Genomic DNA, 16,727 nt, shown 5'->3' with positions numbered 1-16,727 from the left:
TTCTGATAGTGGAAGGCTTGAAATAACAACTTGGGTAACCAGGGCAGGGAGCAGGTTAGCTACCTCCTACACTGATGTTCCTGGAAGTTCCCTTTTATTTTTTTTCTCCCACACGTGAGTATGGTTGCTTCTCACTCCTGTGTAGACAAGGTAAGTGCTAAACTTGGAATGAGCCCCACAGGACAATGTAGAAATAAAGACATGCAGTATCGTCCAGGCCGACTCCAGCTAGGGAAGACTCATGTCTGATAGTTAAGTCTTTATTGATAAAAGAAGCACTTGCAGCAACTCCCAAGGTACTCTGTATGCGCACAAACACACAAGCCTCTAGCCACTAAGCAACTGTCCCCCACAGATCAGAGCTCTGGGGAGCAGTTGCATCAAAAGTTAGACCCCTCCCCTCCTCCAGCTTATATACCCTCCCCTGCCAGGTTGCACACCTGCAAACTGAGACTTCTCCTGCATGGAAGTTGTTGCTGCACTTCCTACTTCAAGCCCCTCCTGGTTCTAGGAGCTAGTGTGGTGTAGTGGTTAAGAGCAGTAGACTCATAATCTGGTGAACCGGGTTCGCATCTCCTCTCCTCCACATGCAGCTGCTGGGTGACCTTGGGCTAGTCACACTTCTCTGAAGTCTCTCAGCCCCACTCACCTCACAGAGTTTGTTGTGGGGGAGGAAGGGAAATGAGAATGTTAGCCGCTTTGAGACTCCTTTGGGTAGTGATAAAGCGCGGGATATCAAATCCAAACTCTTCTTCTCTTCTTCTAGGAAACAGTGGGGAGGGCAAAGGTGGGAAGTCTACTGACCCATATGTCAGCTGAACAGCCACCTGCTTCTTCTGCTACATCATGCATGCCTTCCTCCATCTCAGACTGACTCTCCCTCCTCCCCCTGCCCTGGCTTCTGCCTTGCGAGTGGCATCAAACCCCATAAACTGCTGGTCCCCTCTCCTGGGTCAGTCGCCTGCTTCCACTACATGCTCTATGGAGCCCTGCCAGTCCCCGACAAGCGTAGGGAGCAAATATGGATCAGATTATTTATTATTATTAAAAAGAACCTATATCACCTTTCATTTCAAGATGAAATTGCAAAGTAGCTGTGTGGGGTAGCTTAAAGGGGAACTTCCAATTGAGAATACAATTATTATTATATATTTATGTCTAGCCACCTTCTTCCCTGGTGGTACTCAAGCATCTAGCGACGGGTGGGGTGTGCATGGAGAACAGGGATAGATGGACATATTTAATATGAAAATAAAGTGTGCAGAACAGAAGCATATGGAGGGTGAAGATGCAGAGGAGGGGCAGAGAAGGAAGTTCTTCCACCAAAGCACAAGTTCAGAACTATTAGCCGTCACAGTAAAATGCAACCTCCAAGTTCAGAGGCAGTGTGCTTCCAAAGATCTGATGCTGCAGACCACAAACAGGTAAAGGTTGCTGCCTTCAAGCTCTGCTTGTTTCTAAGCCTCCCAGCATCAACCTACTGGTCATAATTGGAAGCAAAACTCTGAACTAGATTGAGACTTTGGAAGAGATAATGCTTACACACTGCTGGGCTCACAGAGGAAAAATTCAAGGTCAATTGCAACAGTATCCTAGTACAAGTCATAAAGGAATTTAACACACTGCCTGAAACACATAAAAAGTTCAGATATTGAAAGCTGACACTCAAATTCAGACATCTTTCTACTTCACTTTCACACTGTTCTCATTATCCAGCAGTGACAGAGACCACACAAAGATGTTTTGCTACATCAGGACCGTTTTTACACTGCTCTATTGTTCAGCCTCTAATAAGCAGAATCTCATGTAGCATTACATTTCTCAGCACCTCCAAAAGGCTACACAATATCAGATGACAGTGCTTCATTCACCTGGTGCAGCACAGCAGGGCACTGTCTTTTCATAGGAACAGCAAAATCACAGCACCTGACCTGCAGCATAATTGGTTTCCTAGTGCCCAGGACAATCTCAACAAAAATCAAGATTTCAGTAACCATACAGCGTGAAACCTACACATACTTTCTGCCTTTCTATTTCAGAAGTGCCCAAGTCAGCTTACAAGTTATTTAAAAAGACCTCCATAACAGTAAAAAAAACCACAAGCCATTAAAAAATATTACAGACTGCCATTAATTATAATAAACCCAGTTCCATGGTGCCATGAGTCTCAAATATTTGAATCATAGAGTTGGAATAGACCACAAGGGCTATCGAGTCCAACCCCCTGCCAAGCAGGAAACACCATCAGAGCACTCCTGACATATGGTTGTCAAGCCTCTGCTTAAAGACCTCCAAAGAAGGAGATTCCACCACACTCCTTGGCAGCAAATTCCACTGTCGAACAGCTCTTACTCTCAGGAAGTTCTTCCTAATGTTTAGGTGGAATCTTCTTTCTTGTAGTTTGGATCCATTGCTCCGTGTCCGCTTCTCTGCAGCAGCAGAAAACAACCTTTCTCCCTCCTCTATATGACATCCTTTTATATATTTGAACATGGCTATCATATCACCCCTTAACCTCCTCTTCTCCAAGCTAAACATGCCCAGCTCCCTTAGCCGTTCCTCATAAGGCATCGTTTCCAGGCCTTTGACCATTTTGGTTGCCCTCCAGAATCAATTGGCAAAAAGCCTGTCAGGAAAGATAGTCTGTGGAAGGGGAGGTAGGGCTTATGCTGAACAGTGAAAAAACCAAAGTAAACTTACCACACAGTCTCCATGAACTCTGGATACAAAGTTTTGTAGTCATTGTCAAAGTCAATCCACCGTCCAAGCCTTGTAACACTGGTCTGCAAATACATTAAATTGTGACTCTGTAACAGCTTAGTGAACCCTGTAATTATTCATGGTTATAGTTCATGACCACTACCCTTTACTTCTTTGATTGCTAAAAGATATACACCTTCCTCAAGAAAGAGATTTTAAACAAGAATGTCCATCAAGAAAGATTGGCAGATCTCTTTTTAACAGCTAGGATTTAAATCATGCAATTAGGTTCTGCGTGCCCAATAGGGCTTCACATTTGTGTTTTCTGAACAGCATCCCCCCAAATCATATGGCCCACTTTGGAAACAAAACAGAATTTTAAATGTAATTTGTGATATAATATTGAGAGATAAGACTACAGTTCAACTCTTAGCCATACCTAGTTTTTCAAATCCCAGTCAATAAGTACATGCATACAGAATGAAGGGGGGGACTTGCAAGAAAGGGGACTTGCATACCAACATATTTGATGTTTTGGAACCATTGCTCTGGAGAAAGAGGGTAAACATATATCTATATTGCACTTACTTTCCATTCTTGGGAGTAAGGTAAAGGGACCCCTGACCATTAGGTCCAGTCGTGACCGACTCTGGGGTTGCGGCGCTCATCTCGCTTTATTGGCCAAGGGAGCCGGTGTACAGCTTCCGGGTCATGTGGCCAGCATGACTAAGCCGCTTCTGGAGAACCAGAGCAGCACACAGAAACGCCGTTTACCTTCCCGCCGGAGCAGTACCTATTTATCTACTTGCACTTTGTGGTGCTTTCGAACTGCTAGGTTGGCAGGAGCAGGGAGCGAGCAATGGGAGCTCACCCTGTCATGGGGATTCGGAACGCCGACCTTCTGATCAGCAAGTCCTAGGCTCTGGGGTTTAACCCATAGCGCCACCCGCGTCCCTATCTATATATCTATATTGCACTTATATCTATATTGCACTTACTTTCCATTCTTGGGAGTACCTCATCACAATTCCTCTGCAACTCTTGTTGTATTCTGCAATTCCCATTTTTGCAACATCTTCTGGTCCTTTGATGCCCAGTGTTTTATCAATTTCATACTCCTGAAATGCATTATGGTGCTCAGAATATGTTGCATTGGTATTACGGTAGCTTTGTTAACTATAACAGAGAACTTTTTGAAGCCCGTCAACCAAGAGGATCGGTGGTACTTGGCCTATAGCTTTGTGCCAAACAATAAGGCAAAACTCCTCTGAGTGCAGAAGTCTCACACAGCAGGAATAGCTTCAAAGTCAGCAATATTTGATTTTACAAGCCAAAAGACCATGATGATGAATTGCAAGTTGCAATAAAAACCAGCTGTGCCCTGGCATTGTAATTTACTTTTTACATCTTATGCATTAGTCGCTTACCAGTGCTCAAATTTACTAAACATGAACCTGATATTTTAAAATTACTACTTTAAAATTAACTCCATGGTTTACACATGATCCCATGATAACACTCTGAAATCCTGATCAATGAAAAGGACATATTTAAGAAGTTAGGAAGACTATTCATAAAGGAATTCAAAAAATATGCTCATAAAAAAATGAGAATTTTTATTATTTCCAACAAATAAAACAATTATCAAAATCATGTCTCTGAATTCTATTTATGACTAAAACAATATCAAAGGAAAAAATGAGCCTTTGTGAATGTAAAAAAACAACAAAAAACCATCAGGACAGCAAAAGACTAGGAATGAAGTACTAACAACTATATCTAGGGAAGACACAAGAGAAAACATTCAACATACCACTGGCAAACCATGGCAATCCCAACCAAATCTTCTGTCCACATGGAATCCACTCTGATGAGCAAATCTAGTTACTATGTCTTTAATGGTTCCTGCAAGTATGTGTCCATAATGAGGAAGTCCTGTGGCAAATGGAGGTCCATCATAAAATGTAAACCTATATTTAAAAAAAAGAAAATAAACCAGACACGTTAAGAAACAAAAATCTCTCTTACACAGGAAAAAGAATAAACAGCTTTATCTTCTATAGTTCTCAAGTTATAACACTTCATAAGTCAAGTGAGCAGTGAACTAGATCATTTATAGAAGTTTTCAAAATGCCATGTTTTATGCAAGTATGCATATTTTTACTCTTAGGATTACATAAGTCAAATGATCAGTCAGCTATTGCCCTGCACTAACATAGATCTTTCTCCAAAGTTTGATTCATCTCAAACTTCAAAACAAAACAAAAACCACTTGTTGCCCATTTGCAGGAACATTGAAGAGCAAACTTGGAAAATATATCTTACCTTGGTCTATTTTTTGACTGTTTTAGGCATTCTTGAAAGCAATTAAGCTTGCCCCAAAGCTGCAATATTTTCTCTTCCTCCTGTGGAAAGTTTATGTTTTCTGCAACTTGCTGAACCATGATTTTCCTACATGAAACAAGGTAATACACAAAGCTAAGACCAATTTTCTCCCAGAGACCATGTTGCACAGCAATGCCTATGTATCATTTCATAGAGCAACTTCGTTGAGAAGTCAGGATTGGATAAAACATGTAATAAGTGTTGGAAATGCAAAGAAAAAAAAGGTTCTTTCTTTCATATGTGGTGGGAATGTAAGAAGGTAAAGGGTTTCTGGGAAATGATATACAACAAATTGAAAAAGATGTTTAAATATTCGTTTGTTAAGAAACCAGAAGCCTTTTTGTTAGGAATAACAGGAAGAGAGATAAAAAGATGTGATTATAAACTTTTTCAGTATGCAGTTATAGCGGCAAGAACATTAATGGCCCAAAAGTGGAAACAAGAGGAACTACCAACCTTGAACGAGTGGAGGATGAAACTTATGGACTATGCAGAATTGGATAAAATGACTGGAAAAATTAGATACCAGAAAGATCACAAATTCATCGAGGACTGGGGAAGGTTTACGGAATATCTGAAAACTATATGTGATGAACACACAACGCTAGTGGGTTTTAAAGAGACTTTGTGATAATATAAGGTATATTGCAAGACAGAATTAGAGTTGGAAGGTTAATATTAAATCGGCAATATTATATAGAAAATGCGGGAAGATAAGAAAAATGGATGATTGAGGGAGGTGCTGGTGGAAGTTCAAAAATTGTTAATTTGTAATCATGGTTGTAACAAATACTTGCAAAAGGAAAACTTAATAAAAATTTATTTAAAAAAAGAGAGAAGTCAGGATTGGAATGCTACATTCCAGCACACCCAGGGAATGACCATTTTGCGCATGACCAAGGCCCGTGTGACCGCTGACGCACTTGCTGCTTTTGATCCCAGGGTGGGAGCGGAATAGGCTTATGTGCGACCACTCACACACACATTGATCCAGAAAGCAAGCTCTGCACAAACGGGGAGTTGCCTGTACCTTGATAAGAATTCAAAAGGCCATTTAAAAGTAGTTTTCTCTACTTGTACCGCATTTGTCGGACTCCAAGAGCTATTTGCAGGGCAATCCTATGAGTGCTGAAGCAGAAATAAGTCCCACTGATTCAGTGGGCACATAATGCTACATGCTCTATGTACATGAACAAGAAGTCATGAGTTTTGCTTGGGCTTAAACACCTGCTTCTCCTACAGGGCCAAGACTAAAGCTGCAGCTGAGTTTCCCCTGAAGAAACCTGGTTTCTTGTGATATATGAGCCAGAGATCAAGCAAACTCTGGTTCAACCAGCCAGCTTTATAAACCACAAAATCCGGTTTGTACAAAAGTTAGCCAAGTTTCATGGAAAGTGAAACTAAACTCTACTGAAGTCTTCCTTCGTCCCTCCCAGAAGGAGCAGGGAGAAGAAACATGGGCTTCTTCCTGCTTGTGCACATAGCATGAAACCACAGCAATGAATGCAGCAACTGAGTCAGATTCAACTAATCCAGTGCTCTACTGGAAGGTAGCATAAGGACTCCCACGAGCACAATGGGGCTCCCCCCAGCAACTCTTAAATTTCCAGCAGATCCACAGTGAACGGTCAGAATAACCTGCAGAACAGCGCATGGGGGAAAGAGATGAGAGGCTGTTCCATCTGGCAAGCAGAAATGTTTGCACTAACAGAACGGTTAACACAAACACAAACACAAACACTGTGTTCAATGTTCACTCACTATACTCACTTATTCCTTAGTAAGGAAACTTAGATGACAACCTCATAAGGTGTGAAGGATGTAACAGCATCTGACAAAAGTCTAAGGAGCAAAGGAATTTACCAGGCTTGAAAGAATAAAAAGTAGAGGTCATCCTAGCTTTGCAGGTGCACACATGATGTGGATAGTGAACAATCAAGGCATAGATTTATAGATTTAAATGCAACTCTCTATATGCCCCCATCTACTGCCCATCTGTTGCAGTTGTTTGATTTGTCCCTCAATGTCTCTATGCTGCTTACTGGATCAGGTTAGAATTTGTCCTTTTAAAATAAATTAAATATTGCAGTAGACAGGGTGGATTTGAATTAAATCAAATCGATTTAAATCACGATTTAAATCACTAGTCAGTAAGACTTGATTTAAATCATTTTTTTACAGAAAGACTCATTCTGGCTGGTATAATCTTAATATTTACAACCAGATAAAGGTTTCATTTTTGGAAAAATAAATTTTCAGAGTAGTTTTTACTGTTACTGTATATCAAAAATTACTGATTTGGTTATACTATTAGAAATACATAGACAGATAATTATGAAATTATTATGAAGTTTAATAAGTTAACTGTTTATATTTGGACAACTTTTCTGCTGTACTTTATTAGAAGGAGAAATATAATCAATCAACAATTTAAACAATTTATTTAACTAAAACAGTAACATTATAGCATATGTATCCATTTTTGTTAACCGATGTGGTTAAACGGTCATTTAAAAAAACCAAAACAAAAAAACCTTAGACTGAGTTTCAGCACACGTGAAAAACTTAAAACAAATCCTTATTTCCTGATTAATAGCCTTTGGACTATAATATAACTTAAATAGAAAACTATCTTTAGAAAGATTTTTCCTCCAAAAGCATTTTATTTTAAAAATCCAATTTAAATCAAAAAAATTCAATTTAAAGTTTTAAAAATCCGATATTATTTTTTTAAAACATCATTTATTTTTATCCACCCTCCCGGTAGGCAATTCTATATACAGTATTCAACATTCATAAAGCTGGAAAGGATTCTGCTTACAATACCTATACAATGTAACAATGACAGGGCTATGGAGGCTGCTAAGTATCAGACTCCATGCGTAAGTCAGAGTATTATTTTTTGCCCTCTTCTACTAACTGAAGCACTGTATGGAGATAACAGTGTCCAGCAACCACAGGGCACATATTTAAGCATATCACAGCATGCTACCTTTTAAAGCATAGCCCTGTGCAGAATTCCTCAAAAGGAAATCCCACTGGCTCCTGCATTAATCTGAGCCTGTTCTAACAACCTCCACAGTGGCCTTTCTCAGAGTTCCTCAGTTGTCATGAGTGAAGATGGTTGGTGGTTATTGTAGCAACCCAGCTGCAGAATGCTCCCCAAGTAGGCTTGCTTGACACCAACCATAATGTAATTCCATTGCCCAGTAAAGATTTTTTTTCTTTGCCTGGGCCTTTCAGTGGAAACTGTTTTAGATCTGTTAAGATGAATTTCATTGGAGCTTTGTTTTTTAAAAAATGATCCAGCTATCTTAATGTTATTACTGATGTTAAGTTTTAATTGTAAGTTATTCTTTGTCTTTCATTTTTTAAAAAATAATATTTATTAAAGATTTTCTTGATTAACAAAAGTGGATGCGTTGTCTCTTTTTTCAGAATTGTAAGTTATTCTGAAAGCCTTCAGATTGAAAAGAAAGAAGCAAATGATTTATCAACCAAATAAAAATAAATTGATTCCCAGATATGTGTGCATAGAAAAGATTCTAATTGTTCGATTCTTATTAAAGATCTGCACTCTTCGATGGGCAGGACAGGGTTCGGGGGTGGGGGGAGGATGAAGAACTAAAGCCAAGGCACGGATTCACATCACTTTAAACCACTTTCACACCTTTGACAGATAATTGATGCCACAAAGTGTTTCATTTGATGTATAAAAGGACTTTTTAATCTTCAAGCAATATTTTAGCAGTAAAGCATGATCATTCCAAATGGCTCCTTTTTAACAACCTTATAAATTTATTTGTCAGTGGGAAGGTTCCATCAAGTCAGATTTCTTTTAGTCTCTCTGCATATACATACACATCTCAGAACTTTGCAGTAATGTATCCGTGCATATAATAAAGCAATTCAACATTTTTTTGAAAATGCCATGTTACTCACTACTTTTAAAGAGAAGAACATCCAGTGGGAAAGGATGTGGTATGAGGGATCCTATCAATAGAACAGCGGCCTTCAAACCTACAGGAAACAAAGACATTATTAATAAGTGTAATTTCTAAGTTGTAGGCAGGATTCACCCAACAAATCTGTCAAAAGCTGGAACTATTCCTATGGACACTTCTGCAGGTAGAGACAAAAGTCCTAGTCAGAAATACTAGATATATACTACATGGATGGACGACAAAAGCCCAGGAGATGGGCATCAAAAACAGCTAACCTCTGAAAACTGAAACATTACATTTGTACACTATGTTCTTTAAATCCACCTGCCCAAACTTTAAAAAGTTTCATACATGTTCATGAATGGTTGGCATACTAAACTATGCCTCAGACCTACATCACAGGATATGCACTGCAGCCACAGCTATTCCAAGCACACACATTTAGGAACACCTCCTGGCATTTATCCATCACCAAAAAGTAACAAAATACAACTTGTTAGGTTTTCCACTAAAATGTGAAATATGAAACAGTGCAAACAACGCACAGCTTCTTGGATGTCTCATATTTCCACAAAATCATATTTGTTTTAATGAGCGATCTTGTGGAAGTATTTCAATTGCCAGCAAGATTGCATTGATAAATGTGATCACTGTACTGCCAACATAGCTGTAAAATAAGCAACAAATGAATGAAGATGAAGTTTGAAGTGTTTTGCAATTGGGACTAGAGCCTGGTTATAGATGTGGAGATGCTCGCAAGTGGGGGTGCAGCAGAAGCCAAATCAGTGAGGAACTCCAGCTGTTTTATCTACTCAAATAGCAGCATGATGTAATTCCATCATGCAGCATTGGTACCACCACCCACTTTCATGCTGATGCGGAAACAGAAGGAATTTAAAAAGCTGAAGAGTCTATGAAGAAATACCAAGGTACAGCCATGGTGGTCCTGGACATAATTCCATCCACACTAACATGACTCCACAAATCTCAATCATCTGTAAGTCCACACTGCTCACTTCAAGATGAAAAGACTCCTCCTCTCAGATTTCTCTGCATATAGCAAAGAACTCAGAGGAATAGGAGACTTTCACCATGATAGATACAAGAGACCAACCATACTACTCTTCCAAGTCCTTGGAAACTTGGGGAAAGGGGTCGCTCAATTTCTGCTGGACTTTAGAACAGGCAGATGCAGCAAGGCACTGACACAGATTCTGCATGTTCCCCATCTCAGCATAAAATAAAAGACTGACTCCACCCCTCTATCAAATTCTCTGTACAAGGCAGTGGATTCAGAGGAGGAAAGGGGGGGATGAGTTGGTGATTAACACAAATACTGGCTGGCTATTAATGTGATGCAACTGTAATTCAATATTGACAAATTTTCTACTAAGTTACACCCACACTGCCAGGGAATAAACCTGAAAGCATATGCAGGAGACAAAGAAGACATATATCCAACAAGATGCACATATTGTCTCCCTGGCTGAAGCTCTGCCCTCATGAGGGCAATTATCACACAAGTTACAAACAGATTATCAGTCAGATGTAGGCAGTTGTGTGGACAACTTTTCAAAGCCGTAAGTTAAGTAGTAGACATCAACTGGGGTGTATGGGGTGTTAGGGGAGGGAAGTACCTCTGGTGAAGGACACATTGTGCATGCTCTTTCTGGGGTAGTTTGTCAACCTGCACTCAGCTGTCACCTGTGGCTCCCAGAAGCTGTCAGCATGCGACAGCAGCCACATCCCAGGAAATAGCGTTGACTGGCTGGCTAAACCAGGTAAGGGTAGCTGATGGGTCTCAAACCCTCAATGAGTTATGAACTTCCCCTGCATGTGAAGACAGGCTCTGGTGGGTTGAGTGGATGAGGCAAATAACGGGTCCAACAGCCAAGAAAGTAATTTCTGCACATGCTGTAGAGTGAAGTGAGGGGCAGATGGGGCTCATCAACCTGGTAAGGCAGCCCATCTAGGAGAAGGTAAACACTGATCCTATACCTCCACTGCCTTGTGGGATATCTTGGGGAGAAAAAAAGACTAAGGAGTAAATACTATACAAATCCAGAGTGGAGTCCCTAAGATGATTGAATACTGTCTTGTACACCTCCTTCTGGCACCTCCTGCAGCCAAGCAGGTACCAAATGTATTGTTCTGCTTTCCTTTGGACCACATCAGTGCGGCCAAGCTGGGGGGTCTTGTCGTCTGAGCAGCTTGGGACCTCCATACACACTGCCCACACTGCTCCATACACAGGAGGCAGCAGTTACAAGTTACTGGTCTCTGCAGTCACAGCAGGTGCTGCGATTCTCCAATGGTTTGATTTCACCTCTGCAGGCACACTCCGTTGTCTCACAAAATGGTGACAAAAACAAAGACATGAACTACTTATTAATTCTGTTGCCTCCCTGTTCTTATCTGGATAATGAATCTCTGTAGTTTTGCTCATTTACTATAAAGTCAGGCTTGTGTCTATACTCAAAATTAGATTTTTGCTTTGGTACAAATGTAATAATAATAATAATAATAATAATGTTTTATTTATACCCCGCCCTCCCCAGCCAAGGCCGGGCTCAGAACGGCTTACAAGCAATAATAAAAACAAGATGAATGATTACAACTTAAAAACAAAAATAAAATACAACATTAAAATAATGGAACATTAAAATATTAAAATGTAGCCTCATCGCAGGAGGAGAAGGAAAAGAAAAAAGAAAGAGAGGGAGGGAGGGAATCAAATTGGCTCCAAGCCAAAGGCCAGGCGGAACAACTCTGTCTTACAGGCCCTGCAGAAAAAAATCAGATCCTGCAGGGCCCTGGTCTCATGAGGCAGAGCGTTCCACCAGGCCGGAGCCAGAGTTGAAAAGGCCCTGGCTCTGGTTGAAGCCAATCTAACTCCCTTAGGGCCTGGGACCACTAGGGTGTTGTTATTTGTGGACCTTGAGGCTCTCCGTGGGGCATACCAGGAGAGGCGGTCCCGTAGGTACGAGGGTCCTAGGCCGTGAAGGGCTTTAAAGGTCAAAAGCAGCACCTTAAATCTGACCCTGTACTCCACCGGGAGCCAGTGCAGCTTGAAAAGCACTGGGTGAATATGCTCCCATGGCAGAGACCCCGTGAGGAGCCTCGCTGCAGCATTCTGTACCTGCTGGAGTTTCTGGGACAGCTTCAAGGGCAGCCCCGCGTAGAGCGAATTACAGTAGTCAAGCCTGGAGATGACCGTCACATGGATCACTGTGGCCAGGTCAGGGCGGGAAAGGTAAGGCTTCCAAGTATTTCATACTGCTAGTACCATTTGATTATAGTATACTTTCTACTTTTACTGGATAGCTATACTTTTAGGATTCAGTTAACAGAGGTGATAAGCCTTTCATTGACTGGAAGTAATTGCTAAAAGAGCAGGTTTAAGTCTAGACTCTACACATACAGATGGTATGAGTTCATTAAAAAGCATCTGAAAAAACACTCCCTCTGCCCCATTCTCCTTCCACCTGAACTATGAAATTTGTATTACTCTCTCTTATAGCACTGCTAAGATAGTGTATGAAATGGGCTTTGATGGCTCTGAACTACATAAAGGTGAATTGTTACACATACACTTCACTCTCATATGAACCCATCTCTTTCCAGTATCTTCTTGTTAGGAGACTATGCAGAGCAACCCTTAAGGGAAAGCAACCCTTAAGGGAAAGCTACTGTGGGGAGAGGGGAAATGAGAGCAAAGCATTTCTAGTCATCCTTAAGTTCATTTTAAACTTCATAAACCTGGGAAAGGGAGGAGCCCCCCTACACACACACACACACACACAATCAATGAATGAATGAATGCTTAGGCCAAGGATCAGCTTAAGCCCAAGAGCTCCATTTTGAACCTTAATATCAAGAACTTTAAGAACATAACATTTCTTTAAGGAAAAAGCAAAATTAAACCACGTAAGGAACGCAAAAAGACGAAAGCTTCTTAAAAGTACGCCAGCGTTTATTCGGCAAAATTGCTGGCGATGAGATACTACAGTACTTTTAACATGGGGAATCAGCCTCTTTTGCTGCTCCCTTTAAAACATGAGATTAAATAGTGACCACCCAAGATTGGGCTCGGACCATCCTCAAAGTCTCCTGAGGCAGGAAATATCGGGGGCTTTTTTAGAAACTCTCACTCGCTCCCCGCCCTCGGCAGAATCACACCCACAGCTGTCAGCCCCGGGAGCGGCGGGGAGCCACTGAGCCAGGCTCACTAAAAGCGGCAGGTGGGGCGGGAAGTGCGAGGGATGAGCCCCCTTCTTCCCTACCACCACCACCCCCCGCTCCCACCCCCACCCCCCGCAACGCACCTGCCCTTCCAGCTCAACGGACTCACCCGGCTGTAGGCCCAGCAGCCAACCGGCTAGAAATGATGCAACCCGAAGGAAAGCATGACAGGAAGTTTAGAGGGGGGAGGAGGGGCAAGAGCAAGGCGCGGCACGCCCACTAGCCACAGCCTCTCAGGGCGCTCCGTGCACAGGCTGCAAATAAGGCGGCCTCCCATTGGGCCGGAGGGTTTCCGGGCAACCATAAATCCTGGCCGAGGTTTCGGGGGAAGGGGAAGGGAGGCGCGTAGCGGCTGAAGAGTAGAGATAAGAAAGGGTAGACGGGCGCGCACGTCCTACGTGGCTTGCGAGTTCTCTTGCGCGCCGCGCTCAATCTCGGGGGTGAAGCGCCTAAAAGAAGGACCTTGAATGTCTGTGAAGGAACTAGACTGGCTCTCAGTGCAGCCTGGGGCTGCTTTCCTAGCTGCAGCGCCCTGCGAGGCTCTCTCAGTCGTCAACCCTGATTGTTTTATGGAAGACGTGGATGGCGAGGATGCATTAGATATATATTGCAAATAATACTGCTATCTATCATCTATCTATCTATCTATCTATCTATCAAATTTGTATACCGCCCCTCACTGGAAGATCCTAGGGCATCTTCACAACAGAAAAATGCAAACTGATAATACTAATGATGAGTTTACGAAAGGACTGCACCTGCACATTGTTTCATAAAATTTTTACAACACTGATGGACGTAGTCATTGAGGGGGGGGCAAGGGGGGCAGCTGCCCGCCCCCTAAATCAATAAAAATAAAATACATAGGAAGCTGAGGTTCTGCCTCCCCTAACAAAAGGCCTGCCCCCCCCCCAAAAAAAATCCTCCTGGCTACGCCCATAGGTTTTGTTATTACAGTACTAATAACAAGTGGACCTACTTGGGGTGTGTAATGGATTATTTCTATATAGAAATTAATTTTTTTTTTAATAAAAAAGAAATTGTGGCATTTGTAAGCCAATCAACATACGAAGTGTGATTTGAAAATTCTCTGCTGATTCAGTCCATAAGTGATAAGTAAAGGTAAAGGGACCCCTGACCATTAGGTCCAGTCGTGACCGACTCTGAGGTTGCGGGTGGCGCTCATCTCGCTTTATTGGCCAAGGGAGCCGGTGTACAGCTTCCAGGTCATGTGGCCAGCATGACTAAGCTGCTTCTGGCGAACCAGAGCAGCGCATGGAAATGCCGTTCACCTTCAAACTGGAGCGGTACCTATTTATCTACTTGCACTTTGACATGCTTTCAAACTGCTACGTTGGCAGGAGCAGGGACCGAGCAACGGGAGCTCACCCCATTGCGGGGATTCGAACCGCCGACCTTCTGATCAGCAAACCCTAGGCTCTGTGGTTTAACACACAGCGCCACCCGCGTCCCTCATAAGTGATATAGAACTGATAAATTGCAATGTCAGTAGTTTGCATTGCAGTCTTTCTCCTCTGTTGCCATTTAAAATCTCTGGATTTCAAAATGATCTCTTGCCATGTTGTTAAGTGAGCTATAAGAAAGTATACTTTCTTATATATAACTTGGTATGCTTTCTTATATATAAATTTCTTATATATAACTGAGTTGTGGGTGAGTGGCACCACTTTGTGGTGGTTCCAGTCCTACTTGGATGGTTGTTTCCAGAGGGTGATGCTTGGAGAGTGCTCTTTGGCCCCATGGAGCCTTCCTTGTAGCATTCCTCAGGGTCTGATTTTATCTCCAGTGCTGTTCAACATCTACATGAAACTACTGAATAGGGTTACCCATGAATTTTGAGAACATCGTCGGCAATATGCTGATGACAGAAAGTTCTACTTCTTTACATCTGCAGGTGTGGCAGTGGATGCACTGGAGAGCCAATAAACTGAAGCTCAATCTTATATGGATTGAACTTCAGTTTATTGGCTCTCCATTACTGAAGCAAGGCACTGTTATTGGGTGGTTCCCTAGACCAGATGGATGGGAGGTTGCCCGCTCTTGATGGGGTTATACTGCCTTTGAAGGATTGTGTACTTCTGGATCCATTGCTGTCGCTTGAGGCTCAGGTGGCCCTGTGGAACGGACTTATTTCCATCAGACTGGTTGGTGGCCCAGCTGTGCCCCTAGCTGGATGGGGATAGTCTGACTTCTGTTGCCTATGCTTTGGTAACCTCTAGGTTAGATTACTGCAGCACGTTATATGTGGAGCTGTGTCCAAATATGGCTCAGAAACTTCTGCTGGCGCAAAAGGCAGTGGCCAGGTTGCTCACAAGGTCAAGACAGCAATCCACCCTCAACTGTACAGACTGCCAATTGGTTTCTGTGCCCAGTTCAAAGTGCTGGTTTGAATTGAGTGAGGAGATTAATACAGGCTAGCGGCTGCCTGTATTGTGATTCATTGGGGCGGGGATGTGGAAAGATTAAATACTGAAAATTTATATGGAGGAACAGATGCTGTCTATAGGCAAAAAAAACAGAGATGTACAAACATTATTTCTTCTTTTCTTTTTATCACTGATATTAAATTTCCATCAACATGTGTTTCCTTTGCTGTTTTGTCTTTTATGTAATTTGAACACCAGCATGGCCTGTTTGTAATCTAGGGTGTGTTCACAGCATTTTGCTGCTGTAAGTAATCAAGAAACAATCCTTCTGGCTCAGGCTTCATCAGTGTTCAGTGTTTACTTATTTCTAGATTATCTTTCAGGGTTCGCTGCTGTTTTCCCTATACTGCCTAAAAGGGAGTGAACCACGTTGGAGCTACATTAGTTTTTCTGGGGTACAATTGCTGAGGTAAAGCAGGTAAAGTATTGTGTAGCTATTTCTGCCTCCCTAGGGGGAAATAGTTGGGGTAATAATAATAATAATAATTAATAATTTATTATTTATACCCCGCCCATCTGGCTGGGTTTCCCCAGCCACTCTGGGCGGCTTCCAAAAGAATATTAAAATACCGTGATACATCAAACATTAAAAGCTTCCCTAAACAGGGCTGCCTTCAGATGTCTTCTAAAAGTCTGCCAGTATGGTGTAGTGGTTAAGAGCAGTGGACTTGTAATCTGATGAATCGGGTTCGCGTCTCCGCTCCTCCACATGCAGCTGCTGGGTGACCTTGGGCCAGTCACACTTCTCTGAAGTCTCTCAGCCCCACTCACCCCACAGAGTGTTTGTTGTGGGGGAGGAAGGGAAAGGAGAATGTTAGCCGCTTTGAGGCTCCTTAAAAGGGAGTGAAAGGCGGGATATCAAATCCAAACTCTTCTTCTTCTTCTTCTTCTTCTTCTTCTTCTTCTCTTTGACATCTGGTGGGAGGGCGTTCCACAGGGAGGGCGCCACTACCAAGAATGCCCTCTGCCTGGTTCCCTGTAACTTGGCTTCTCGCAGTGAGGGAACCGC

The 16,727-nt window shown here is 42.3% G+C and overlaps 1 protein-coding gene and 1 long non-coding RNA gene across 2 annotated transcripts in view; one reads left to right on the top strand and one right to left on the bottom strand.

Annotated features, from left to right (window-relative positions):
- IARS1 (isoleucyl-tRNA synthetase 1) overlaps window positions 1–13,527 on the bottom strand; it is an 84,808-nt gene extending 71,281 nt beyond the window's left edge. Inside the window, exons 1-6 of the mRNA XM_082212013.1 lie at window positions 13,381–13,527; window positions 9,028–9,105; window positions 5,026–5,151; window positions 4,514–4,670; window positions 3,699–3,818; window positions 2,701–2,783 (exon numbers count right to left, since the gene is read on the bottom strand). Coding sequence (XP_082068139.1) covers window positions 2,701–2,783; window positions 3,699–3,818; window positions 4,514–4,670; window positions 5,026–5,144 — 479 coding nt within the window. The 5' untranslated portion in view covers window positions 5,145–5,151; window positions 9,028–9,105; window positions 13,381–13,527. The remainder of the gene's footprint in view (window positions 1–2,700; window positions 2,784–3,698; window positions 3,819–4,513; window positions 4,671–5,025; window positions 5,152–9,027; window positions 9,106–13,380) is intronic.
- Window positions 1–16,727, top strand: part of LOC309526090 — a 399,393-nt gene that overhangs the window by 368,153 nt on the left and 14,513 nt on the right. The gene's annotated exons all lie outside the window — the stretch shown is intronic.

This window comes from Podarcis vaucheri (assembly GCF_965113315.1).
Source record: "Podarcis vaucheri genome assembly, chromosome: 2".
Lineage (NCBI taxonomy): Eukaryota > Metazoa > Chordata > Lepidosauria > Squamata > Lacertidae > Podarcis > Podarcis vaucheri.
This window is presented reverse-complemented; position numbering and strand designations above follow the sequence as displayed.